The 26620-nt window shown below is 46.6% G+C and overlaps 1 protein-coding gene across 1 annotated transcript in view; it reads right to left on the bottom strand.

The window, feature by feature from the left end:
* Nucleotides 1–26378, bottom strand: part of LOC144823517 (glycophorin-C-like) — a 261137-nt gene extending 234759 nt beyond the window's left edge. Inside the window, exon 1 of the mRNA XM_078682091.1 lies at nt 26140–26378. Coding sequence (XP_078538217.1) covers nt 26140–26179 — 40 coding nt within the window. The 5' untranslated portion in view covers nt 26180–26378. The remainder of the gene's footprint in view (nt 1–26139) is intronic.
* Nucleotides 26379–26620: the final 242 nt, after the last annotated feature.

The raw sequence follows: 26620 nt of genomic DNA, 5'->3' as shown, positions 1-26620 counted from the left end.
GAAAAGGCGGCAGAGGCCGCCGACGGCAACACAGGGCTACCAGGAGTGAAGGGAAGCCCAGCCTCACAAGAGAAGTGCTATTTCAAAACAACAAGGGAACCCTCTAGGTAATCAAGGACCAGGGGTAACAGTTATTACAAAAAACAAGGGTCCTTAATATAGTCCATAGGATAAAGCATTTAGTAAATTTATAGACAACACTGTGTACTATAAGAAAACTCATCCAGCCGGACAAAATGTAATCAATTGTTAGAATTTCAGAAAATTGGGTGAACAAATATACAGTGGGATACAGTCTTGTATCCAGTACATATAACATAAAGGGATAAACCAAAAACATAACACAAAAGGGTAATTTGCAGGCAATTCTAAAGTAGGGGGATGCTGGTAATGAGTTAAATTTTAACCAAGCTGACCACATGTAGTAAACACAATTGGGTAACACAATGGGAAACTAGCGTGAGAACTACATAAACTGTCGACGGCGTTTCGATCCTATGCAAAATAAAGGATCATCATCAGGACTAAAAATGCATTGCCTGGAGGTTAACGATAACCCTGGAAGAGGGGGTTCAGGCCGGAGCGCCGTGGGTATGCGGGGCGCCAACGAGAGGTGTCTGCACAGATGCAGCAGAGTCCAGGGTCTCTCGAATAATGAGGAATTCAGGGTGGTACCTGACCGAGGACAACGGGTCCTGAGGCTGGCGGTGGATGCGTGGCCAGCGTCCATATTATCCTAGCAGCGGGGATGTGGAGGATGTCCTGGAGGGACAGAGCGCCGTGGGTAGGCGGGGCGCCAACATGTGATAATCAGCGGGGTTCCAGGGCTTCTCAGTTGGTGAGAAGGTCACGGTTTCTGGGAGCGGGAGGGATGGTTTCTTGACTTAGTAGTCAAGGACTCAGGGTCCTGTTGGAAGGGATGCGTGGCCCGAATGGAGGGTTCTTGACTGCAGGGATGAACTGGATACCTGGGTGATCCGGATCGATCAGCGACCAGCCGCGACCAGGCTCAATGGCTTGTGAAGTGCTGCTAAGGCGAGGAGACCCAGAGCGGGGCCAGTGAGCCCGGTGCGTGGGGACTCAAGTTGTGTAGTGCTTGGTGGACGCAGAGATGCTGAGTGGCCCGTCTGGCAGCGGGCAGCTCCAACGTTGGGGGTGTAGTTTCTTTGTTGGGTACGAGAGAGAGCCCCGTGGGCCCCAGGGTTTAGGGGCAAGATTGAGGTGCATTGTCGATGCCTGGGTGGTCCCGCCAGAGAGCGGGTTGCCGAAACGAAGGGGCATGTGTTTAGTGCCACGTGGGGGTCCAGAGGCCACAGGGGTGCTGGGCCCCCTTTATGAGAAGTGCCACAACTGCGCCAAACCAGCATGGGCAGCTGCAACATTTTGGGCATGAGGTTAAGAAGTCCCTGAGAGGGACACATGAGGCACAGTGTTGCCAGGCCTTCACTTGCTTAAAAGCTGCGCAGCACTTAGTGCCAGCTGCAACGTTTAGGTCAGCGCAATGGCGCATTTTTGGATTCCGCTGCATAGGCAGCAGCCCTGACATTCTGGACACAGGGCATTTGAGCCCCTTTGAGAAGGCCAGTTGGCCAGGTGGTCAGTGATTTTTGCGATGTTAGGAAATGTGATGCTTTACTGTGATTCATGCCTCTAAATACATTTAGGGACAAGATAGTGTGCATAATGTGTTTATGCTAGTGAGATTCTTTCCTACTGTGAGTTTTTACCCCTAATTTGAGTTATGCTTAGGAGGTTAGGGTCTAAGAGGTTAGACTGATGAGGTTGGCGTACAATGTGTTTAGCGCCTAATGTGATACTGTGCATAATGTGGTTTATGTTACAGGCGGATGCTAAGTACAGTGGTTACCAGTGATTACTGGTTGTACGTTTATGATATGTTTCACTTTTACTAAATTCACTCTGTGATGGTTCTGACAGTGGTCCAGTGGGCCCTGTCAGGTGTATATAATCCAGTGTAGATATCACCTAGTGCCAGGTGGCACAACATATATTATGTGAGTACTATTCTAATGTGTTATGAGAATACAAAGGCTATTTTTGATATAACCTTGTGTGGAGTTCCTTTTGTGGTGTGCCTGAGATGTTGTTGCTGTGTGCGTGCGCAAACGCTTTACACATGGCATCCGGGATAAGCCTGACTGCTGGTCCCAAGCTACCAAAGGAGTGAGCAAGAGTTATCTTTGGCGTGTAACTCCCTTTCCCTGACTAGGGTGGTGGTTTCTGCCTGGCTTTGGTGCAAGCCTTAGCCAACCAGAAATTAATTTCTAACACAACACTTTGTGTCCTTCAGATTTTTACTTTGGCTTACTTTTTATACTCATGACAGATTTACTCCGGGCACCTCTGGCCTCCGTGCCAGCAGCTTGTCTTTCAGCACACTCCTTAGCTATGGCAGCTTTCAACACTCTATCCAGATTAAGAGTTTCTCTCAGCATTCGTCGTCTGAACGAATCTAACAAGCATCAAGCACAGAAATTTGTGTGTGTTTTTACACTTATTTAGAAATATAGAATTTATCATCCTATTTTTTTTATTGGACTGTTATCAATTTCACCAATACGCAATCTGTAAATCTGCCTCCATGATTTTCCGATACACCTGGCGATCCACCCATTAAATGGAGGCAGTGGCATGATTCCTTTGAAAAGTATTTAGGAACGATAGGTGCATCTAGATACAGGCCAGAGAGGAAAAAATATTTGCTTCTACACTCGTTAGGATTTGAGGGCAGGTCAACTTTTAAGCATTTACCTGAGATTTATGTTGAAGGAGGGCTTGAACTAGATGTTTATGAAGAAGCTGTAAAGAAACTTGTCAACAGATTTGAGGTTGATCCCTGCTTAGTTATTTCCAGGCATAAGTTTTTCAGAAGAGAGCAGAAACAAAGTGAAGATGTTGACACTTATATTTCTGCTCTGCGCAAATTAGCTGCGGAAGGTCAGTTTGAAAATTTTGGAGAGCAGCTCATTCGTGACAGTTTGTTTGCCACTGTACTGAAAAGTCTATCAAGCAGAAATTAATTTCGTTAGGTAATCCCTCTTTAGCAGAAAGCATCAGGATTGCAAAAAGTATTGAGACTTCTTTCAAATCAGCCACAGAATTAGAGGACAAAACTGATGATCACATTAATGCTGTTTCAACAAAGAATGCCAAGGAAAAAATAGTTAAAATGCATTTTGCATCGTCCTCAAATTCAAGAACGTCGTTTGCCAATCCTACACAACAAAACTCTTTTTTTAAGCAAAGAAATTTCTGTTCCAGATGTGGTTTTCCTTAACATCAAAAAGGGAATTGGGTGTGCCCTGGCAGAAATGCACAATGTAGGGTGGGTGGAAAATGTGGGTATTTTGCAAAAGTTTGCCTAACCAACAAATGCACAAACACTAGGGTTTCTGTTGTAGGTGGGGACTCTGAGGCCGATGTTGAAAATTTGTTGTCTGAAGTATGTGACATGGTTGTGGTGGTGGGCGAGTAGAGAGATACAGGGAGGTAAGGCAGAAGTTACTACCAAGCCAGAGAGGTATAACCAAAGACTGTAGCGAGAAAGAGAAAAAAAAGGGGAGGGGGATGGCATGGGGGGAAGCCAGGGCATAGAATGGCCAGTTCGTCCAACGGAGTGCGTGGGGAATGTTTCAAGGGGGAGCTCAGTCAGGATATGCAGAGGATCTTTCAAGAACAGGAGGATATACAGTGTCCTCAAAGAAGCGTAGGGCCCGAAGCTTTGGAGGTTGAAGACGGACGTGTTCCATTTTACAGAGGTAGGAGACTAGTGGCTGCCATAATTTGGTGAAGTGGGTGTCACAGGATTGCAAGCGTGTGGTAAGCAACTCCATAGTCACAGTATGCCACAAATGTGTGAACCAGACATTAATTGGAGGAGTCTCTGCTATCCTTCAGTATAGGGCAATAAGTTGTTTAGCAGCACCTAGCATGCGGAGGGCCATGTGCCAATCACTGCAGGTTAGTGCATGCAAATTGTCAGGTTTAAGGTCTAAGGGTACTGTAACTGGGGTTTCAGGCAGGGGGAAGCCATGCACCATTTTGATATGACTTAGGACCTCTTTCCAGTAGAGGGGCATGAGCGGACAAGCTCACCAGATATGATGAAAGTCACCCTGGGGGTACGAGCATCTCAAACACAGAGGTGGTGGGAAATATCTTATGCAGTCTAAGGAGAGTATAATGCCAATGAGTCATAATCTTGTACGCAGTTTCCCATTGGGAGATGCATCAATAGACTTTCGGGATGTCTTGCCACAGACGGTTCCATTGGGCGGGGGCGGTTTCAGAAGAGGCGGCCGATTGCCATTGACGCTGATAGGGGTGGAGGGGTGTTGCAAAGCATGATAAGTTCGGAATATTAGCCCCTTGGAGTTGTCAAAGGAGCGAACTAAGCATTCAAAAGGGGGGGATCGCTCGAGTGGCGGCCTGTTGCAAAGAAGATGTGTACCCAATTACGGAGCTGTATGTATTGTAGTCTGGCTCCCTCTGAGAGTTGGAACTCTTCTTTGCAGTGATCAAAGGATTTAATTGTATTGCCCAGAAACAGATCTCTAATCGTTCTGCATCCACAATCCAGCCAGTCAGAAAAAACTTGGGGGTTGATAGCAGGCTAGAATTGTGAGTTCCCAGCGATGGGGGTGTGAGGGGACAAGAAAGTGGCAACGCCCTTAGAAACTGCTACTTTGTCCCAAATGTCAAGTACAGTCTAGGTGTGGAGGACAATGTTGGCACTACGGGAGCATGAGGTCCGGGGCAGCCAGGGGAGGTCCCAAATGGATCTCCCAGTCACTGCTCTGTCCATATCGAACCATACCTTCTCACTCTCCCACGCCGACCATTCAGAGATGAAGCGGAGATGGGAGGCCCAGTAGTACTCCAGCTACAATTCAATTTTGAGGTAGTTCATATTTCGGGAGGAAGAAATGTGAGAGCGGAATAATTGTCAAGAAATCCTATTGTTGAGAAGGATGAGTTGAATGATGAAAGTGATGATGAGTGCTGTTTTATTGCTGCATTAGATGTAGAGAATTGTTGTGAGTTCACGGAAGAAGCGTGGAGAGGAAGTCTGAAATGTGATGTTGTCTTAAATAAAGTCATGGAAAAGGTCATCTCTGGTTGGCCTAGAGAAAAAACTTAGAGTTTAATCTTCAACCTTTTTTTAAAGTGTCAGAGGAGTTAACCATAGAAGATGGTCTTTTATTAAGAAGTGATAAGTTAATTCCTCCTTCTGAGCTGAGGTGCAGTATCTTAACCAAAGTGCATGAAGGTCATTTGGGTTCTTCTTTGACCAAGAGGAGGGTGAGAGAGTAAGTTTGGTGGCCGCAGATGGACTGTGAAATTGATGAGTTGGTCAAGAATGGTTGTGTGTGTTCTACTACTGATAAATCTTTTAAAATGTGTAACCCACTGTTGACACCCATTGATTGTCCTTCTGGGCCTTGGAAAAAGTTAGGAATTGATCTAGTGGGGCCATTCAACATTCTTTCACATAATTCTCGCTTTGCTTTGGTCCTCGTAGATTACTATTCCAAATGGCTGCTTGTAAAATTGGTGGAGAGCCAGATTCCAAAGCTGTCATCCTTTTCCTCAAAGATCTCTTTATGAGTGAAGGTTTACTTGAAGAGATCATCTCAGACAATGGTGTCCAATTTGTCGCTGGTGAAGTTGAGACATTTTTACGTGAAAGTTCCATTCGGCATCTTAAGAGTTCCCTTCACAACCCACAAACTAATGGAGTCTTGGAATGTTTTAATAGAGTGTTGAGTAAGTGTATACGGTGGGCTTTTGCCAATAAGTGTGATGTCCATAATGCCATTCAGTCCATGTTGTGGTTTTATAGAACCACTCCGCATTCCACAACAGGTTTCTCTCCTTTTGAGGCCCTCAAGGGAAGGAAACCTGTTTCGCAATTTAGACCAGCTTGGATGAGTAGGTTTTTAAAATCTAGTTTCCCTTTTCAAAGTCATAATGATCAGCTTCTTTACAATGTTGAGTGTGCTCAGCAAAAACAGAAAATGCATTATGATAGAAGAAAACATGTCAACGTATGTCCGTTTAAGGTAGGTGATCTTGTACAAATTAAAACTCCTACTTTTGTGAAGAAAGGTGAGGCAAGGTTTTCCGACTCTGTGGTGATTGACAAAGTGTGTGGCTACGCTGTAAGGGTTCAAGGTCGAAATGGGTGGAATTCCTCTCGAATTGTTAAAGTTAAAAAAAATGATGCTTTTGTCCCTCAGTATGTTGGTGGGGATCCTGTAAAATGTGCAGATTCACATGTGAATGCTAGACAACCGGTAGTTGTTCCCAACACGTCTCGTGGTGTTTGTGTTAGACACGATGAACATGCTTTGATTCCTGAGGAGTCCCTACGGAGGAGTTTTAGTGTTTGGAAAATTCCAAGCAGGTATCATTAGTACAGCTCATCATTTATTTTCTATAATTTTAGTTTGCTGTTTCCTTCATTGGAAAGACATGGTCATTGTATATTTAACACAAAGTTATACCTACCATATTTTTCGTGCTTATGTTATGCTTTTATTGGGGAATACATGTTTATTGTATATTTAGCATAAAGTGATATATACTATGTTTTTCATGCTTATGTTTTGCTGTCTTATATTTATGTTCTTAGTCATTGCACCTTTATTTTTTTGTTTGTTTTTGTTTTTTATTTTTTTCATTATATGTATTTTATGACAAGGGTCTTGACTTTAAAAAAAAGGGTAAACTCAATGTAGTAATGTTTTATTCCCTGTTGTCTCTTTAGTATTAGATTGTTCACGTTCTCTTGGAACACCGATATATCAGGGTTCCAGAGAACGGCGGTTGGTGGGATTGCGGTCTGCCTGAAGCAGTCAGGGGTACTGCATGTTGTCTTCATTAAAGCTACTTTTCTTACCACGATGCTGTAAGCCACTTATTTCAAATTCCATACATATTCTCTCCATAAATTGATGACTGCATACATTTCCTCTTTAAAGATTGATCGTAGGAGCTGCATTTAAAGTATCCAGATTGAAAAGTATGTTAGAAAGTCTCTTTGGAGTTTGGGGAGATGTGAGCTATCTGGTACAACCTGCATAACTCTACTTGCCCTTTGTCTTCAAAAACATTGAAGCTTTTTTCATGAAACTGCTGTATGGTTGGCTTGTGATAGAGAGGGGTTTATTAAGTCTTAATCTCTTGGTAAAGTCATTTTAAAAATCCCCCTTTGGTCATATGGACCTTTGATTGTCGACATGAAGAGTAAGAAAGGAGCTAACATCAGAAATACATTGCAAGTACAGTGACACCAATATGGCTCCACAAAAACGATAGAGAGGATGATGTCCAGACCTTTGGGGTGTTAATAACAAATTTAATTAAGGTTACAAATGTAGTCAATCAGCAAAATTGATAGATAAATATGGTAAGGACATTTATATTTGAATGCTCATGCAGTCTGAATTTATATATGATCAGAAAGAATATGTAAAACAGAATAACATATATCAAGGAAAATATGACCCAAGCAGGTTCCATCAAAGAACAATCCTATTCTAAATAAAGTATTGAAAGTTTCAAGGGGAAGGTCTATGAGGAAGGTGGAGAATCAGATAAACTTGATTTAAGGTTCAATGGAAAAAGTGTCATGAAGCATGAAGCTTAGCGGCCTGCACAGGGGAAATCAACAGAGTTGAGAAGAGGTCTTCACTCTGCAAAGTCAGGATAGGGTTTGATCTAATTTTTTTAAAAGCACACAATGAAAGCATGAAATAAGTTTACAGAAAGCTTCTCCTTATCATCATCCACCAAACAAACCAATCAAAAGACACTGTTCTTGGGGAACACGTTGACTCCCTAATTTTCACAGATTCCATCATAGAAGCAATCACCTGGTCGGCCTTGGATGTAACATCAGTCCAGTCTATTTGGTACAGCATGGTGTCTCACCATTTTAGTCTGCATATCTGAGGCCAAACGTTAATTAAAAAAGATCAATAGTCTACTAACTTAATGCAATGAACAATGAACCTATTCTAAGCTAATGAGAACATAGATATGACACCTGCAAAGAATAGAAAAGCAACACTTTTGCTAAACACTTTATAAAATATAAAGTGTGCACTGAGGCCTGGTACCAGGTTAGGCATTATTTGATTTAAACAACTTCTAAATGAATAAAGTTAACATAAGTGTTTATATCGAATATAAATTCAGAAATGCATAAATGTATTTCATGTGGTGTACATTTATTACAATTCATCTAAATATATACAAGCGGTTCTCATGAAACGGAATATACAGCCACGTACTACAATTGATTAATAAAATGCACACATATTAACACAGTTAAACACATGATAAGCATATATGTTGCATATAAAGGGACTGGACATTAAATTATGCTACTCCACTTGCAAGCATTAAAACTTGTAACCTGAAGATTGCATACAAATCTCTACAGCTACCACATTAGCTTGTACTTTCTAGTGCAGTGATACGTGGTTAAACAACCCTCTAAAGCTGATGTATTAACCTGCTGAAACACTTTATCAGTAATCCAACATGTGACCTGCTTGGCCCACACATGCATTAAGAGCCTAGTCCATTTTAGGAGCCGATATAATTGGTCAGAAGAGCTTGGCAGGGAAGATATATGTAATTAGTTAATTTAGCCTTTGGAGTGATATGGGGGCAAACTAAAAATCAGGGCACTGAATCCCATTTTTGCCAACTCACTCTCCTTCTCCCAGCTGTCCCTGGGACACCATCACAGACTCCACATCCAATCCCTGTGCTGCTCTCATGTTATTACCAAGCATGAAAGCAGTGCAGTGATTAACCTTTGATGCTCGCTCGCTCACGCGCAGGGAGTCTGTGCCCTACGTAGACCCAGCTGTGGAATACAGCTTGTTTGGAGAAACCTAACAGCGCACGTCTGTTTGGATGGCCTAAAATGGCCGGATAAACAGACATGTGCACTTATACGTGCTCTCCACACCACTCCTCCTCTCTTTCAAGGGTCGCCCCTGCCCTCCCTGCAGGCGCGCAACACCCATTGGGCTCACGGGGCTTCAGCCCCCCCCTGTCGTCTGTGTCAGCCTGGGCGGAGACAGCTTCGCGGGCTGGCGACCATCTAATTGCAGCCGCACCAAGTACTTAACAGGTCTTTAAAAGACCATTTTTTTTTTGAAAATCTGTTTATTAGCAGGGTGGTCAGAGCAATTATACAGTTGCAGTAGTATAGCTGCTAAATAGGAGTAAGACAGCTCCATCGGGCTCAGCAAGAGTGCGTATATCATACATTTTAAGATTTTTAGTGTTATCAGACAATCAAACAATCCCCAGAAGAAACTAAGGAAAAACCCACCCTCCACCCACAGAAAGGTCCCACCCTAGACACTCCTACCGAACTTATGTACATAGCAGTTAGTACCAGAGCGCTCCCAACAGGCAGTACAATTCTACGATGCACATTTTGCGTTTTACACAACTAGACAGCGGTATAAGCATTAGCAGCACAAGTTACCTCGTGTCCCAATTCAGTGCAACTTGGTCGTGCGAGGCCTATGGAGGTCCATCAACAGCTTCGCTCAGTACAGTTTACAGCATTGAAATATCAGACTCTTCATCACTCCCCGTTTCCACCCTCCCCAGTATAGTAAACCAATCTAGTGAGATGGGTGTTTTTCTGAGGCCTCTGCGTTCTTCGCGTTGTAGCGCCGCACCCTCTGCTTTACCCCATCACAACAGTTCCGCTTTCCACAAATCAGGGTCAGGTGGCTTGAGAGACTTCCACCTCATCGTAATGGCACGCTTCGCAAGCAGCATTGCTACATCAGTAAAACGTGTCGCAACGCCTCTCCTACGCGCCGTAGGACCCAACCCCAGGAGCATGTATTCCATGGTGAGCGGCTGCATCAGCGCACCTGCGTTCGTAAGTGTGTCATTAACAGTAGTCCAGAAATAGCCCAGTTTGGGGCAACTCCACAACATATGCGTCAGTGACGCATCATCTAAAGCGCATCTAGGGCAGGCGTCAGAGGTGTTGGGGAACATGGCATGCAATCGGTGTGGTGTTAGGTAAGCTCGGTGCAGGACCATTAGCTGGATGAATTTAAATTTAGGGTTTCTAGCCACCTTTTTGGGGAATTGAAGGATCCTCTCCCATTCTTGTTCCCTTAATGGCCTCCCATTATCTCCTTCCCACTTAGTCCTGAGAGGCGTTAGTGAAACCGCTCGACCCGCTCTAATGCTAGCAGTGAGCCATTTAGTCAGATGGCTTCCCGTGCCCATGAGGTATTGCATCGTCAGCAAGGGGTTCGTGGAAGGTTCCATCCCCCCAGGCGCCCAGTGTCCCAGTACGTAGCGGCGGATGCTAGCATGCATGAGGAACGAACCCCTGGGTACGTCATGCGCAGATCTGAGGTCATCAAATGACAACATCTGTCCTTCAGCAAAAAGGTCTCCTACGTGTGTCACACCTGCGTCATGCCATAGCATTAGTTTTTGTGTCGTGAGCGTCCTGACCCCAATGGCAATCCCAGTAGCGTAATCGTGGGGGCGTAGGATGACAGTGGGGTAGTGTATTTCACCGCCCTTCGCCAGTATAGTATTGCAAGCCGGAGAAGCGGCGGGGCGTCTCTTGCCAATTCTGAACGGGGAAGGAGTAGGATATGTATTCTCCCCTTAGCATGATCGTCATCTACCATGCTAATCTCATGGAGGTTCCTACCAGCAAGCCAGTAGGCTAGCCACTGCAGTTGGCATGCAAAGTTGTAGGCCCTAAAGTCAGGTACTCCCATACCTCCCGCACTGGTTGCGAGTTGCAGCTTAGCGAGACCTATACGCCTTCGCCCTTGTCCCCATATAAGTTCTGTAAGGAGAGTGTCAAGCACTTTAAACGTCGCTGCAGGGATCAGGAACGGTAAATTTGTAAAGTAGTAAATGAGACGGGGAAGCATTACCATCTTGGAAATGGCAATCCTGCCGGCCACTGAGAGAGGGAGTGACAACCAGAACTGTATCTGTGACTTTATGGTCCTCATAGCCCTACCAAGGTTGCCGTCAATCATCATGTCGGCATCCCTGTAAACCTGTATCCCGAGGTATCGGAACGTAGTATCTGCTATTGGAAACGCGTGTGGCTCAAAGAGCAGCGGTGTAGTCAAGGCAGAGGCGGCAAAGGTAAACCCGTAGGACTTGGGCTCGCTGATAGTGAGGCCAGATATCGATCTAAAATCCTCAAATATAGAAGGGATAGGGTCCAGGTCGCCTCTCAGGTTATGTAGGTAGAGGATAATATCGTCAGCATAGGCTGACACTATATGCGTCGTGTTACCCCTTTTAATTCCACGGTGGGGGGCCATAGTCCGTAGTTTACTGAGTAGTGGCTCGAGCGCTAGAATGAAGAGGAGCGGGGAGAGGGGGCAACCTTGTCTCGTGCCCCTTGCGATAACTATGGGATCTGAAATGTACCTGGACGTGCGCACCCGGGCCGTGGGGTGTGTGTAAAGCAGTTGGACCCACGCTATATACTCTTTAGGGATTCCGAATCTCGCGAACACAGCGAACATATAATCCCATCTGAGGGAATCAAAGGCCTGCTTCAAGTCCAATGAGATGCATCCCTCCGAGCCTAGGTCCGTCTGTTCTCGCAGCATCAGCTGGGCTAGCCGCCTAAGATTCATGGCCGTGCTCCTGCCTGGCACAAAGCCGCACTGATCAGGGTGAATCAAATGTGGTATGTATTGTGCCAGCCTTGTCGCTAGAATTTTACTCAGTATCTTGTAATCGGTGTTAAGTAAAGATAAGGCTCTGTAGCTAGCAAAGTGTAGTCCGTCCTTGCCCGGCTTTAAGAGGGAGGTAATCAAAGCCTGCAGGGACGACTGCGGCAAGCAGGCAGTCCGTAGCGCCTCCAAATAAAGGGTATGGAGGCGTGGGGCCAACTGATCCATAAATGCGGTATAGAATTCGGCCGGCAAGCCGTCCGTCCCAGGGGTTTTGTTTCTGGGGAGGGCATGCATCGCCTGTCTAATTTCCGCGATAGAAATAGTACGCTTTAGTTCGTCGCGTTGATTGTCAGTGAGCTTGGGCAGTTCTAAATCCCGCATGTAACCCTCAAATGCAGTGTGTGAAAGGCAATTGTGGGGGCCGTAGAGCGTGATATAGTAGTCCTTGAACGCAGCGTTTATCCCTGCTTGTGTTGAAACTAGTATGTCGTCCTGGTCCAGCACTTCTAGGATGGGGTGTTGTACTGGGGAGTCACGTAAGATACGGGCCAGTAGAGCGCCTGCCCTATCCGCTTGTGTGTGTTGCCTCATTGTGTATTCCCTGTAGTCCAATAATCGCAAGTCCTCTAGTAGTTCAGCGTGTTTTACATGCGCATCCTGCAGTGGAGTGAAATGTGTGTTCGTGCCCGCAGCCTCACTTTCCAAGGATGCGAGTTTACCCTCCACATCTTTCAGATCTGCAACTACTGCTCTCCTCATGCCCACTTTAGTGGCCATCGCTTCCCCCCTAATGTAAACTTTAAAGGCGTCCCATTCCAATTGTCGGGAGCTAGCAGTGTTAGTGTTTGTGTCGAAATAACCCTCGATGGCATCCGCCATAGAGGATTTGAAGACCGTATCCTCCAGTAGCTCTGTGGGTAGTCTCCAGGTCGGGATAGGGGTCGTCTGACGTCCCCATTGCCAAGTTAGTTTAACTGGATTGTGATCAGATAGGGTCTTTCCCATGTGCTGGGCCTGGATAACCGACCCTAGTAAGGAATGGGAGCAGAAAATTCGGTCTATCCTGGTGTGGAGGTTGTGAGGGGGGGAGTAAAAGGTGTATTCTTTGTCTTGTGGATGCATACATCGCCATGTGTGTGCTAGGTCCCATCCCTCCGCCCATTGTGTCAGTGCCTCCGCCTGTCGCCTGCTTTCGGTGGCATGTAGTGGGGGTTGTGACCTGTCCAGGGCTACATCCAACACAGCATTGAAGTCCCCTCCCACCACCCATTGGTGCTCCGTCCAATCCGCAATGACCCTGTTGACAGCAATCAAAAAATCAGGCTGTCCCGAATTCGGGGAGTACACACAGCCAAGCACGACAGGAGCCCCATCTAGTAAACCCCTCACAAATACATATCTACCCTCTTTGTCAATTCGTTGCTCCAGTGGCTTAAATGGAACAGAATTACGGAGCCAGATAGCAGCCCCCCTAGAGAATGCAGAATAGGACGTAGCAAAAAACTGGCCTTTCCACTTCTTATTTAATTTCAAACTCTCAGCACAGTTCAGGTGGGTCTCTTGTAGGCAGGCCATCATGACGCCCCTTCGGTTCAGCTGTGCGAGTATCCTGTGCCGTTTATGAATCGAGCCCAAACCCCGCACATTCTAGGTGCACAAACTATAAACATTAAGTGGTCCCATGTCCGGTCGTGTAGTGCAGTAGGAATGTGTATGTTGGTGCACGTGTCAAGTACTTCTTCTTGCATAGGAGGAGTGTCAAACAAATAATCAGTCCCTGAATACTAAGGTCCCCAGGCCAACGGGCTCGAGGTCCAAACCATAATGCCCAACAGAGGCAAAAGTCAAACAGTGTCCTGTGCCTGCGGCGGGGGGCGCAGGTTGCTTTCGCCGTACCTGTACTGGCCTGTGGTGGCATGGCGGCCCTTAGTAAAGCAATCCCTTGAGCAGCCCACCCGGGTGCAAGGAATAATACAGTCTATACGTTACCACCTGGAGTGCGGTCACGATGGTGATTTTAATATTCTTCTGCTGTCTGCGCCGTGATCTTTGGGAATAGCTGGACGCTGCTTGCTGACCCCGAAACCTCAGTGCGTGTGTCAGAGTTGCTGATCAGGTCTCTAGGTGTGCCCGCATCGTGGGCGGCGAGCGCCTCCTTTGTTAGTTGCATCACAGGTGTGGGGTCCTCTGGATGGTTCGCAGCGGCCGCATCCGTCGGCGATGGTCTCTGCGGCGGGGCCTGTCGAGTATCCGAAGTGGTGCTTTGCCGATCTGAGTGAGTCTTGTGGCCCTTCCCCTTGTCGGCCAGGAAGGGGTCCTGTGAGGCAGGTGGAGTTAACGTCACCTCCATCCACTCCGCCGCTTCCTCCGGCGAGTCAAAGAAGTATGATTTGTTACTGTGCAGTACTTTAAGGCGTGCAGGGAATAGAAGGGCATATTTTAAGTCTCTCTCACGCAACTTGCGTTTCACTCCCAGAAAGGTGGATCTGGCCCGCTGGACTGTGGGCGTGAAGTCAGGATATACGGAGATATTCTTGTCCTCGTAGCGCATTGGTGCCTTCTCCCGGGCCACGCGCAGCACCGTGTCGCGGTCTTTGTAGTGGAGGAGGGGTGCGATCAGAGGGCGCGGAGGCGCTCCTGGTTGTGGCGGCTTGGACGGCATCCTGTGTGCCCTCTCCACACTGTATAGTGCGGTAAGATCTTGTGGGCCCACTAGTTGACGGAGCCAGTCTTCTACAAATTGGGTGGGGTTCCTCCCTTCGCTCCGTTCTGGAATGCCCAAGATGCGGACGTTATTGCGGCGGGCACGTCCTTCCGCATCGTCCACCTTGTCCCATAGTTGCCTCAGCTGCTTTTCTACGCCTTCCAGTTTTGCAGAGTGCTCCGTTTGTTGGGGTATGAGGTCATTCAGTGCGAGTTTCTGTTCGGAGACCCTCTCAGCAAGTTTATTGTGGTCTGCACGGAGCAACGAGAGACCCGTCGCCATATTGTCTATACGCGTTTCCAGTGCTTCCCTTGTGGCCCGTATTTCGTTAAGGATAAGATCTAGTTTGGCGTCCTGGGACCCTTTCCCAGTCGGTGGGATGACTTCCATGTTCGAGGAGGAGAGAGGGTCCTCAGATCCGGTGGACTGCATGTCCGTCGATACACCGGGGTCCTGGGCTCTGCCCCTGTGTCGTCCCATCGACCTAGTATGCAGAGCGGCGTTGGGGTGTTCGCGAGTCCGTCCGCCGATGATGGGCCCTCAGGGCACCGCTCTGGGCTCTGCAGATTTCCACGTGGTCACCGAGATCCCAGCGGGGAAGGCGATAAGAGGGGCAGTCCCCTGGTGTCGGAGAGGGTCAAGTGTGGCGTGGAAGAGGCTGGACACCCGGCCTGTTTGTCGCTGTATCGTGGGGGAACCCCTTAGTAGTCGCCGCAGTGGTCTTGGCGTGGTGGTAAATATGGGCAAGCGGCTGCAGGAGGAGGCCAGAGGCAGAACAGTGGTATGGTGCTCCGCACCTGCCCCAGTGAGGGCAGCCCTCGCAGCCCGTAGTGAGCCACTCGGGTTTCTCCCGTAACTGGACCCCTCCACGCTGTTCCGTGACCCCCGTGGTAGCGTGGCTGAAGGTGCTGTGTGGACGCTTCGTCCCTATCTTGGGTCCTCGTCTCCCTTGTTGCTCTCAATGGATCAGAGGCGACGCCAACGTCCTCCGCGTCCCCCTCGGAGACGCTGCCGGTCGGGGAGTAGGCAAGATGGCGCCCGTGCCGCCTCTCCGGTACGAAGGCTCGCCGGGCCGCCGTCGGTGGTACACACAGCAATATCAGGGCTCAGGTCCCTAGCGGCCCCCACTCAGCTCGTTCAGCGGTCCCAGGAGCCTGCCCCTGGTGCCCTCGCCGCAATCTAGATGGCGCAGCGCAGGCCGGCGCTTCTCCGGCCACAAGTCGGACATGCAGGGCAGCGCGGATTTCGGTTGCCCACCGGCGATGCAGGAGCCGGTCCGGGAGGTGCAGGATGAGTTGCCGGTCCTCCGGTTTTAATTGGGACAGTTCAGTTCCCTGGCGTCCGGCCGGCGTCTCGTCGGCGGCCCGCTGGCAGTCAGCGGCAGGCCAGTCCCAGGGTAAATCGAGGCCGTGGCTTCTCCTCTCGCAGTAGGCCCCAGTGGTCGCCGCGGCCTTCCCAGGCTGGAGACGGCGTCCGGTGCGGTCCGCGCGCAGCTACTGCCCACCGCTCGTCCGCCTCAGGTCCGGGCTAGTGGTTGGGGTGGTTGCAGTAAGGGTAGACAGGATCAATAGCGAGTGTAATAAGGGCGAAAGACGGAGCTACTGCGCTACACGTCCGCCATGCACGGCTCTTGGCCACGCCCCCTCAACAGGTCTTTAAAAGACCATTTACTTGTAAATGAGGCTTTTGTTGTGTGTTCACCCCTTCTTACAGCCACTCTGTCTATGGTTGAAAGAATTAGCAGCCCCCGAAATATTTACAGCGAAACAAATCTGTAAGAGTATGGTTGTATTTATATGTAAAACACAACAACGCAAATTTATAACTACACATATATTTTTATGCAGGGCGTGCGATACATAGTGAAGCAAGAAAGTGTATTACTTTCTCACACTGGCAGGGGTGTCTGCACATTATCTTTAAACAAGGCTGTAAGGCTGACATTGGTACGCATTAATGAACATTGCACATGTGGAAGCAGTTTTTGCATGTCCCCTACACAACAATTAAATGGGCATTTATCTGAAATCATGACACCCGAGCCTGAATATTGTTTCTACGCTGCCAAGCGTGGCAGATGTATGCTATTAGAAGAGAGTCTGCATTGGCTCTTCTATGATACTGAATGCATGCCCATTCATGAAAATAGTTAGTATTCCTGCATGTGTCTGGAGAATGGTCCCATGCACATGTAGGAACCTCTTTGCCCTCTGTATGCCATTCTTGTAAGCAAGAAGAGACTGAGAAAGCGCTTGATGCATTCCCACCAAGTTGGGCTGCATGGGAACAGTTCCCAATCACAAGGAATGGAGTGGGCCGCATTGTCAGTATCTGCATATGGACAATGTTCAGTCAGATATTTCACACAGCCTGTGAATCACTTTGAAATGATGCCATCACACAGTATTCAGACAGTGCTACAAGGAAGACCCTCACACATGATGTGTTAGATGGCTTCACACTCTAGAGCACCAAAGTCCCATTTTATTCTCCCACACAGGTGCCCAGCTAGGGGGTTGGCAGTGGGTGGTGTGGTGTGACGGGGCTTGATGGTAAATGTAAAACACCCTTGTGTATTTGCAGAACACAAGAGGCACCATGGACCTGGCCTTTGAGGGAGCAGTGGGAATGCACCCACCCTTGTGCGGATCTTCATTTCACCCTTCGGGTGTCAGGTAGCGTACCAACAAACAGCCAGGGAGATGCATAATGCATATCTTATAGGTGCAGTGCACATCAGTGTACATATGAAATTTGACATGTGCAGATGACTAAATAGTAATGTTAAACATGGGTCTGCATCTGTGGTGGCTCATTTATTATGGGTGCACGTATGTGCCAGCAGAGGTCATGCATTCCCTCTCTACTCCACAAAGACTCTTCAAAGTAACTCCTCCATGAGTTGTTGCTCCACCAACCAACGGGAAAACTGATATTTAGGCAGATCTATGTTCTAAATGGAAATATAAAAGTGCAGGTACCAACTATCCAGCAGTGCTAATTTACTGCTGAAAATGGAAATTTAAGGGAGCAGCTAATTACTATCTAAGAACACTTTCTTCCTTTCTATAAAAAAGTGCCAGTATTCTCCCATTGAAAAGACAGTAGTTGTGCTGAAAGTGCTGGTGAACTCCCTTTCAAATGAAAGAAGGGCAGGTACCCAGTACCTGATAGCAGTGCTTAATTTGAGCTGGTGGCTTCAGGTTCTTGGCACTGACACTTAATGCCAGCACTGGCACTTATGACAACTTGCACATGGTGGCGGTGTTTGCCTAATTTGCAGATGAACAAAAAACAGTTGTTTATTAATGCAATATACATGAAAATTACAAGTAGCTGCATCCCAAAATATTAATACAGCTTTTGGGGCCTGGAATATTCTCAATTGTCACACTTGTCGGAGTGTGATGGTTAGTAGTTGTGTTGGTACTGTCATTGGCAGCGATGTTAGTCAATGGGTGGTGCAAGCAGCAGCGGCCTCCTGACAAGGGTCCCAGCACTAATTTCTATATGAATTGAGCCCTGCCTGACAGTACCTGCCCATTTAAAGCACTGCTGATACACCTTTTACACACTCAAAATCAACAAAGGAACAGCAAAGCGTCTTTCAAAGATGCAAGACGGCTCCACCTGCAGCAGATTCCCCATGGATCACACAGCTGCATGAAATCATTGTTTGCGGATTTTATCCACTCAATATTACTTCAGAAAACCTCTCTATTCCAACAAAGACTAAAGACTCTACAATGTGAGCATTACTGAACTTGCCCTGAAGGCAGAGACGTCGCGCAGATGGTTTTGGCTTTATTAGGAAGCGGCTTGTTAGATGTAGTGTTTCTTTTATTTCAAGGCCTCTCTGGCCCTCCGGCTCTGCGTCATCGGCCATTAGACATTGCAAAGTGGTGTGTGTTTAAAGAAATACAACAGCGTTAGAAAAAGAAGCTTTTAAATAGGCTTCACTGAGATGTTATTTCGAAAACCAGCGACCAGCCCTGGGAGCAGAATGGAGTTGACATCGAACAAAACTATCAGTTTTGTCACAACATATTATTTCTAAAAACATGAAAAAGTCCTGTTGGATGTTCTGAAAACCTGATTTATTTGCACCTTTAGGTCAGTTGTTCTGCTGTTATGCACACAATCACTCCGATTCGCAAAATCGGAATGTTTCTGGCAGCAAAACTGGTATTTCTTAAGTACAAAACTATTTTTAGAAGTCAGCAAACTTTGACCAACTACTAAAATGGGTTTCAGAATGGTACTGATTCGTAATTTTCTAGTGGCGTCTTGAGGTCGTCCTTTCCAAATTGGGACATGGCAACACACATATCAAATGTTTGCGACCGGAATTACAGGCACAAACCACTAAAAAGTTATGGACTACCCAATTAGGGTGATAACCTCTTCGCAAAAAAGAAGGGGGTCTCTTTAGGTATTATTTCCACCTTATGAATTAGGGGTAACGTTTCAGGGGAAGTAGGCAAGTGTTTCAAGGGACCACTGACAGCCCCCCACTGAATTAAAAAAAAATGTTTTAAGCAGCCCAGTTTCTGCCAAGGAAAACAGACATTCTTAAAAAAAAGTGTATTATAATTAAAATTAAACATGCACATGATCATCTGCTGACCCTTGAGTGCACCATCCATGTGCTTTCAACCAATTGTTATGAGTCGGCATTTGTTCCCAACCTAAATAATAATAATTAGGTGAGAGTACATTTATGCCATAGATTGTAAGCATGTCAGCAACTCCAGGATGGAAGTAAAACAGGGTTACCACATGACTCGGTGCCATAGTGACACAACATTCAGTGTGAGACACCCTCCTTTCACAAGTCTTTCTTTTCAGGCGTGACTGTGGCATGGCTTTTCTTTTTTTTTTTTTCGATTATCAGTTGAGATTTATTATTTAAAAACTTTTATTGGCATCAGCACGAATATACAAAAACCATACAAAAATATATATATAGGTGGAGTGTACATTAGCGGCTTTTTCTATATCTACAGTCCATTTGTGGATGCGCGCTCTTTTCGTTTGTTTTCCCTCAGTTACGAGGAGGGAAGGAAGAGAAAGAGGGGGAGAGAGAGAGGGGGGGATCTTCACTCCAGGAGACGTATACATGCTGCAAGAGACCAAGCTCTCAGAAGAAGAAGCAAAGCAACTCAAAGCTAGATGGATAGGGGAAGTACTCTGCTCGCCAGCAAAGGGGAAAAAAAGAGGAGTAATAACGATCCTGAGCAAGAGGGCCAACCGAACAACACAAACAACGGACGCAGACGAGGACGGCCGCATGCTAATAACGAGCGTCCAGAGAGGGAGCGACAGAATTCACGTGGTCAACATATACGGCCCCAACTCTGAAGATAAACAATTTTGGCAGGAAGTGGACAGCAAACTATCCGGCCTGCCCCAAGAAGACCTCCTGATCACAGCCGGGGACATGAACAGGACAATGGACCAGGCAACGGACAGGCACCCAAACAGACCGAGCCATAACTCCAACAACAACACCCTGAAAGACCTGTGCGTCAAACAGCATCTAGCAGACCCATGGAGGCTTCAACACCCAACAGCGCGTGAGTACACTTTCTACTCACACCCACACAACTCCTACAGCAGGATTGACTACTTACTGATGTCCAACACTCACACGCACCTTATAGAAGAAACGGAGATAGCTCCAATTACCATCTCGGACCACGCTCACATAACACTCACTCTAAGTGGCAAACACAACGAAAGCCCAAAGAGGAGATGGAGGCTTAACGACGACATCCTCCAGAACAGAGAGAACGTTAAAGAAATTGAAGCCACAATTAAAGAATACCTCGAGCACAATGATAATGGCGAAGTAGGGAAGGACATCATATGGGACGCCCTCAAAGCGACACTAAGGGGGAAACTAATAAACATCAAATCCAGGATGAACAGAAGCAGAAACAAGAAAATCTCTGAGCTTGAGGAGGAGATAACAGCACTGGAGAGAGGTCACTGTGCAAACATAACAGACAAGAACACGCTCACCCTGCTCACAAAAAAGAAATACGAACTGAACAAGATCTTAAGCGAGAGGGCAGGGTCCTGGCTAACAAAGTTCAAATCAGTCAACCTATGCGCAGCAAACAAAGCAGGGAAACAGCTGGCATCCTACCTAAAGGCAAAACAGAGGCAGCACACGATAGCAGCAATAACAGATCAAACGAACAAGTCCCAAACAACGAACAAAGGAATACTAGAAGTCTTCAGACAATTCTACCAAGAGCTGTACACTGAGGATCAGAACCTGAGCAAAGATGCAGGACTACATCTGCTCAATGACACCAATCTGCCAAAACTCAAGGAGGAGGAGAGGGAGTCGCTCGAAGCCGACATAACGGAAAAGGAGATTGAAACAGCCATAAGCCAACTAAAACAGAACAAAGCGCCAGGACCAGATGGATACTCCGCAGCGTTCTACAAAACTTTCGGCGAACACATTAAAACGCTAATGGCACAAACGTACTCGACATGCATCCAGAACGGGAAGATGACGGAGTCCATGTGCGAGGCCAATATCACCATAATCCCCAAGGAGGGGAAAGACCCACAATACCCCCAGAACTACAGACCAATTTCGCTAATAAATGTCGACTGCAAAGTCTACGCAAAGGTCTTGGCCAATAGACTAAACAGAATTCTGCCAGACATCATCCACACCTCACAAGTGGGATACATTAAAAACAGGCTATCGCAGGACAACACAAGGCTACTGTGCCATCTAATCAACCACACAGCAAGGAGCAATGAACAAGCAGTCATGATAGCGCTGGATGCGGAGAAAGACTTTGACAGAGTCTCGTGGCCCTTCTTGAGAAACTGCATGGGGAGTTTCGGACTGGGGGAAAAATACACGGCAATGGTCATGGCCCTCTACAACAAACCGAAAGCAAAAATAGTGGTAAACGGGAGTGCATCCGAAACGCTCACGCTGGGAAGAGGCACCAGACAAGGATGTCCCCTCTCCCCCGGCCTCTTCCTGCTCGCTCTAGAACCACTGCTAGCCAGAATAAGAGACAACACAGGTATAACAGGCGTCAAGATCAAGAAGAAGACAGTCAAACTAGCGGCGTACGCAGACGACATCCTAATCACAACAGCAAACCCCTCCACGTCAATAAAAGCGCTAATGGCCACAATAGGAGAATACGCGGAAGCCTCAGGCTACAAACTCAACAAGGAGAAATCGGAGTGCAAGCCAATGAATGTCCATACCACAAGAGAGGTCCTAGGCGAATCCGGACTGGCATGGCAGACGAAACCACTAAAATATCTAGGACTCCACTTTGGAAGAGACCTCACATCAACGCTACAACACAACGAGGACCTTACACTGAAAAAAATAAAAGAAAGGCTGGAACTATGGTCGCCAAAATACATAAGCTGGTGGGGAAGAATTGAAACCATCAAAATGATGATAACCCCAGCGATAAACTACACGCTCACAATGCTACCACTCCCAATGACAGAGACATTCCACAAAAAATTAGACCAACTCATAAACATCTTCCTATGGAAAAACAAAAAACCAAGGATAAGCCTACAAAAACTAAGACTGACAAGGGACCTTGGAGGCCTCAACCTGGCAAACTTCAAAATATACCAAACGGCTTGCCTGGCGAGACAGGGGATTGCCTGGATAGACGACACACAAACTTACAAACCAGTATGGCTTGAGGTTGAACAAGACATCCTGGGAGGGCTCAAGCCAATAGCCCTCCTAACAGCAAACAAACACCCACAAAAAACTAACGCCATACTGAAACACACGAGAGAGGCACTGATGAAAGTAGAAAGACACATGGCGCAGAAGCTGAAAGGCTCATCATGGGAGTCGATCTGGTTCAACACAAAAGTAACCTATCATGGAGCGACACTGCACAACGACACATGGATCGAGAAAGGCATAAGCCTTCCTAACCAGACGGAAGCCAAGCACGGACCGCTGACGTTCCAGAACCTACAGCAGCTACACAACCTCCCAAACCAAGAACTCTACAACTTCCTAAAGATCAAGACAGCCATAACGAAGCGAACCTACACAGAGGGGAGCCAAGTATCATCAAGTACCTGCAAGTCCTCAACTCAGCAGGTCACACAACTGCAAGGATCTACAAGCTCCTAAGCCCCTCCACGCTGGTGCAGAACAAGAAGGCCACCAACACATGGGAGATGCTCCTAGGCAGGCAACTGAATGAAATAGAACGGGCAAAAATGTGGAGCGCAGCGACAACAAACAAAGTCACCCCACAACTAGCGCAAACAAAGTATTGGCTACTCCACAGGGCCTACTGGACGCCATCCAGGCTCCACAAAGTCGGCATTGCAGAATCAGGCAACTGCTGGAACTGCCAGAAAGAAGAAGGCACCCTCGAACACCTCATCTTCAGCTGTGTAAAGGTCAAGAGGTTCTGGACACAAATTAACACATTCATAAACGATATGCTCAAAGCCGACCTAACAATTAGCTTCGTAAGCCTGGCGACAGAACACATGACCGCGAACCTGAAAAGTAGGGAAGAGAAAGAACTACTAGACCTACTCCTCACAGCAGCCCTTAAAATAATCCTGACAAACTGGAAGAACACAGCCAAAGCAAATTTTAAAACATGGATTAATTGGGTCACCTTCCTGAGAGGGGCTGACAACATCACAGGCAACTTCTCGAAAGAACACAACGCCAAACTACACATCTCTTCACCCTGGGAGTGAAGCAGGTGGACATGACAGTACATGACACAGCCACCGTTTGTGTAATGAACAAAATACCTCTACTCTTTCCTTTTTCTATATACATCCTTTACCTTTTCCCTCTTTCTATACCCATCCAACCCCCTGGAGGGGGCTGCAAAACGCAAAGCATCAGCGACAACACCAGACCACCATGACAGACCCAACAAAAGCTGGCCTGTCCACTGACCTGAAGATAGTATCCATGAACGTTAAAGGACTGAACCACCCGGTCAAACGAAGGAAAATATTAGAACACCTGGCCAAACTAAAAGTGGCATGGCTTTTCAACTGAAATAAAGCATGAGTACAAGTACCAGAAAGCACAAAGCTAAATAAAAGACTAGAACTTGAATTTTGCAAACTTGTGAACTGGAGGTCCATTGTACATCTGATGCAAAAAAAAACACAAATATATGTCCTTCTTAGAACCAGCATGATATTACAGAAGTCGAATATTTGTTTTTTGTTGTTGTTTTTTTTTACTGTTTACAGTACTTAGTAACAGCAACACTGCGAGAGCAAGTGGTACAAACGAGCACTGAAAAGCCGATAGCTTTGCTTTTGGCCTAGTGGAAATGTTTCTCTTTCACATTCACACACACACGCGCACGCGAAACAGCTGACGGAAAAAGACAGAAGAACAAGCCCTGAGGGGAGGGAGGTTTCACTAGGACAGGGACAATGTTACTGCCACACATATGCTGCTTATTAAGAGCCTTCTACCTGTTCCTAACAGTTTTCACTTTTAAAGATAAACTAACTTGGGCACGGGACGATTAATTCATACTCTTCGTGGGAGCACCTCTTGGATTTAAGGCACTTGCTGACTTTGAACCTCTATGGATTGGACACCATATTCCCTAACATTCATCAAAGCAAAGGGATGGAGGACTTCTATAGTGTGTGTTCGGAATGAAATACACTGGCAGAGTCGTATTCTTTGCCATTACCTCGTCATGTGTCATGTGATTGACCCATGTGTACCTGTAATCGAGTCATTCGTGGTTAACTACTTATGTATGGCTGGTCCAGAAGAGTCACAGCCATCTTCTCCTAAAAGTGCAGCACAATCTGATGGCCAATGTAAGGCATGTTTATTATTAATTGTCCTATTACCGCTAAGCATATTTGACAGCACGCTGAAATGACCAGGGATATTTCTTGGGGGCAGTGTAACAAAGACAAACCCCCTTTTGTATTATGCTCTTTATAAGTAATATAAACACTATTATTCATCACATACATGTACTCACTACTCACTTCTCCAGAAGATTCTATTTTCATCCAATACTCTTTCACCCTTTCCCTTATCACACTCTCTGTCAAACTTGAACTTCCCCAAAGCTATCTCCCTAGCTCTTACTTTTCTCCTCTGAAGGAGCTAGACCGACACAAAGAGCCACTTGGAACATCCATTCCAGTTCTCTGGAAACAGATTATTGTAATCGCTCTTGTTTCTTATGAGCTTTTGATATGTTTATTTTTCCTTAGGATGCCATTTGACTTGCTTTCACCAATATCTTACTGTCAATTCTGCTTTGTGTCAACCAACCTGATTAAAAGAGTTTAATTCCTTTATGATCAAGTATCAATTGGAACGGGTTAGGTTACCCACTAGTGCTGCGTCATAGCTGTAAATTGATGAATTTAAAATCCAGGTATTCACGTTAATGGCTGTCAGCGAGAGCCAGGCATAACATTGAGACTAACCTCATCTAGAATTCGACACATTGTTAATTAACATGATTTAATTGTGTAGCAGTTCAACAACTTTGTAAAACACTGTTACCACTTCCACTTCAAACTGTTGGAACAAAACCGCTTGCTTGTTGCTACAATAGAAGATGTACTTTAATATAATACGCATATGAAGTTGTCCTTTGTCGTGTCTGTGCGGAAACATGTCTACAGTTGTTTCGGTTCTAAGAGCTGGGTTCCCTTAAGAGAGAGATTATGTCGCTGTGTGTGTTATTGAAAGTTCACACGGCAGTGCAGTTTTCAGAGCAGGCTGGCTGCTTCCTCTCCGCCCCCCATTTCCCCCTCTCTACCACCCTCCCTTCCTCTTCAGCATTAGTGTCATGTTGCACAGCTTCCCTGCTGCTGATGCAGTCTTTCACTACAAAACTGCTTTCATAAACCCTGGGTTGACATTTTGGAAACAGGACAAACTTTCCTGCCCGCGTGCAGTGCCCTGCCTGTCTGTGCACGCGAATTCACGTCTGCGCCCACCCCCTTCGCTTGAGACGAAAGCAGAAAACATCAAAGTACACTTTGCATTTTCGCATAATTTCAGTTCTATAACGAGTGCTATACAAATATTCAAAACAAAGACAACTTTAATTGAATGTGCGCTACATGCAATATGTACCGAAGAAGGAACACGCGTGGTGATATTAGTACAATCGCACACCCCTGGACTCGCACTCAAAGATGCTTGTGACAGTTCCTGACTGAAAGCAAAAGATGAAAGGAGGCCAACTGTTCTCTGTTATCTCCCAACCTCTCACCTTTTCACTGCCTGTTACATTTATTGAAAATCATCACAATTCAGTAACCCTACTAATTCGTGACTGATTTTTAACTAGGCCTATTCTGAAGGCCAGCACTGTAGCGCCGCGAGGGCTATCTTATTCATGTGCGCTTTACAGGTATCACCGTACTTAACAATAACATTAAAAACGCTGAGCTGGAAAACGACGCATAAGACATTTCACAAATATTTTAGTGGTAAACTGCTCATAATTCTTCAGGAACAAAAACAGCCACCGGTGCTGTACTTGAGCGCGCTGTGCGAACCACAAATGCGTCTAGTCGCCCTCACCAGATGACCTTTAGCAAGCTTTGACCTAGCGGCGCTTCAGATGCTGTCTTGGCATACATTGGCATTGCCGCCGTCAGACAATAAGCAGTGCATAGTCGGTTACTCACAAGGGCTGGTTTCCACATCACTGCCGTTTGCAGAGGCCATGTTTGCCCCCTTCCTGCGGGAATCTCTCCCTCGAGCGGACTGGCAAGTTAGAGAGAGAAGGTGTGGAAAGGGAAGCAGTTCTGCCCCGGGGTTTGGGGTCGTCGTCCGTTTTCCCTCCGCTCGTCTGTCTCTCTCCTCGGCCCTACATAACCGTGAGTGTAAACACGGCTCCTGTCATCTCCCGTGAGGAGGAGGGGCCTGCTTCCCAGACAGCTGCACACCGAGTTTAACTTTTACAGCTGCGTTGAACTTTACGGTGCAGTATTCTCGGTTTTCCCTCAAGACAGAATCCCAAACTTCCACGTATGTCAGAATTCAGGAGTTCTGTTTTGGCAAGTCGCCATCTGCTAAATAATGTAACAGAAAGTTCCGTCAGCCAGGCACACACTCACGCTTTAAAAATATGTATATTAGTTATTTGTTTCGCAGTAAGAAAACAGC

This window comes from Lissotriton helveticus, chromosome 3_1 (genome assembly GCF_964261635.1).
Source record: "Lissotriton helveticus chromosome 3_1, aLisHel1.1, whole genome shotgun sequence".
Lineage (NCBI taxonomy): Eukaryota > Metazoa > Chordata > Amphibia > Caudata > Salamandridae > Lissotriton > Lissotriton helveticus.
Note: the sequence above shows the minus strand (reverse complement) of the source record. Positions and strands in the feature narration are given on the sequence as shown.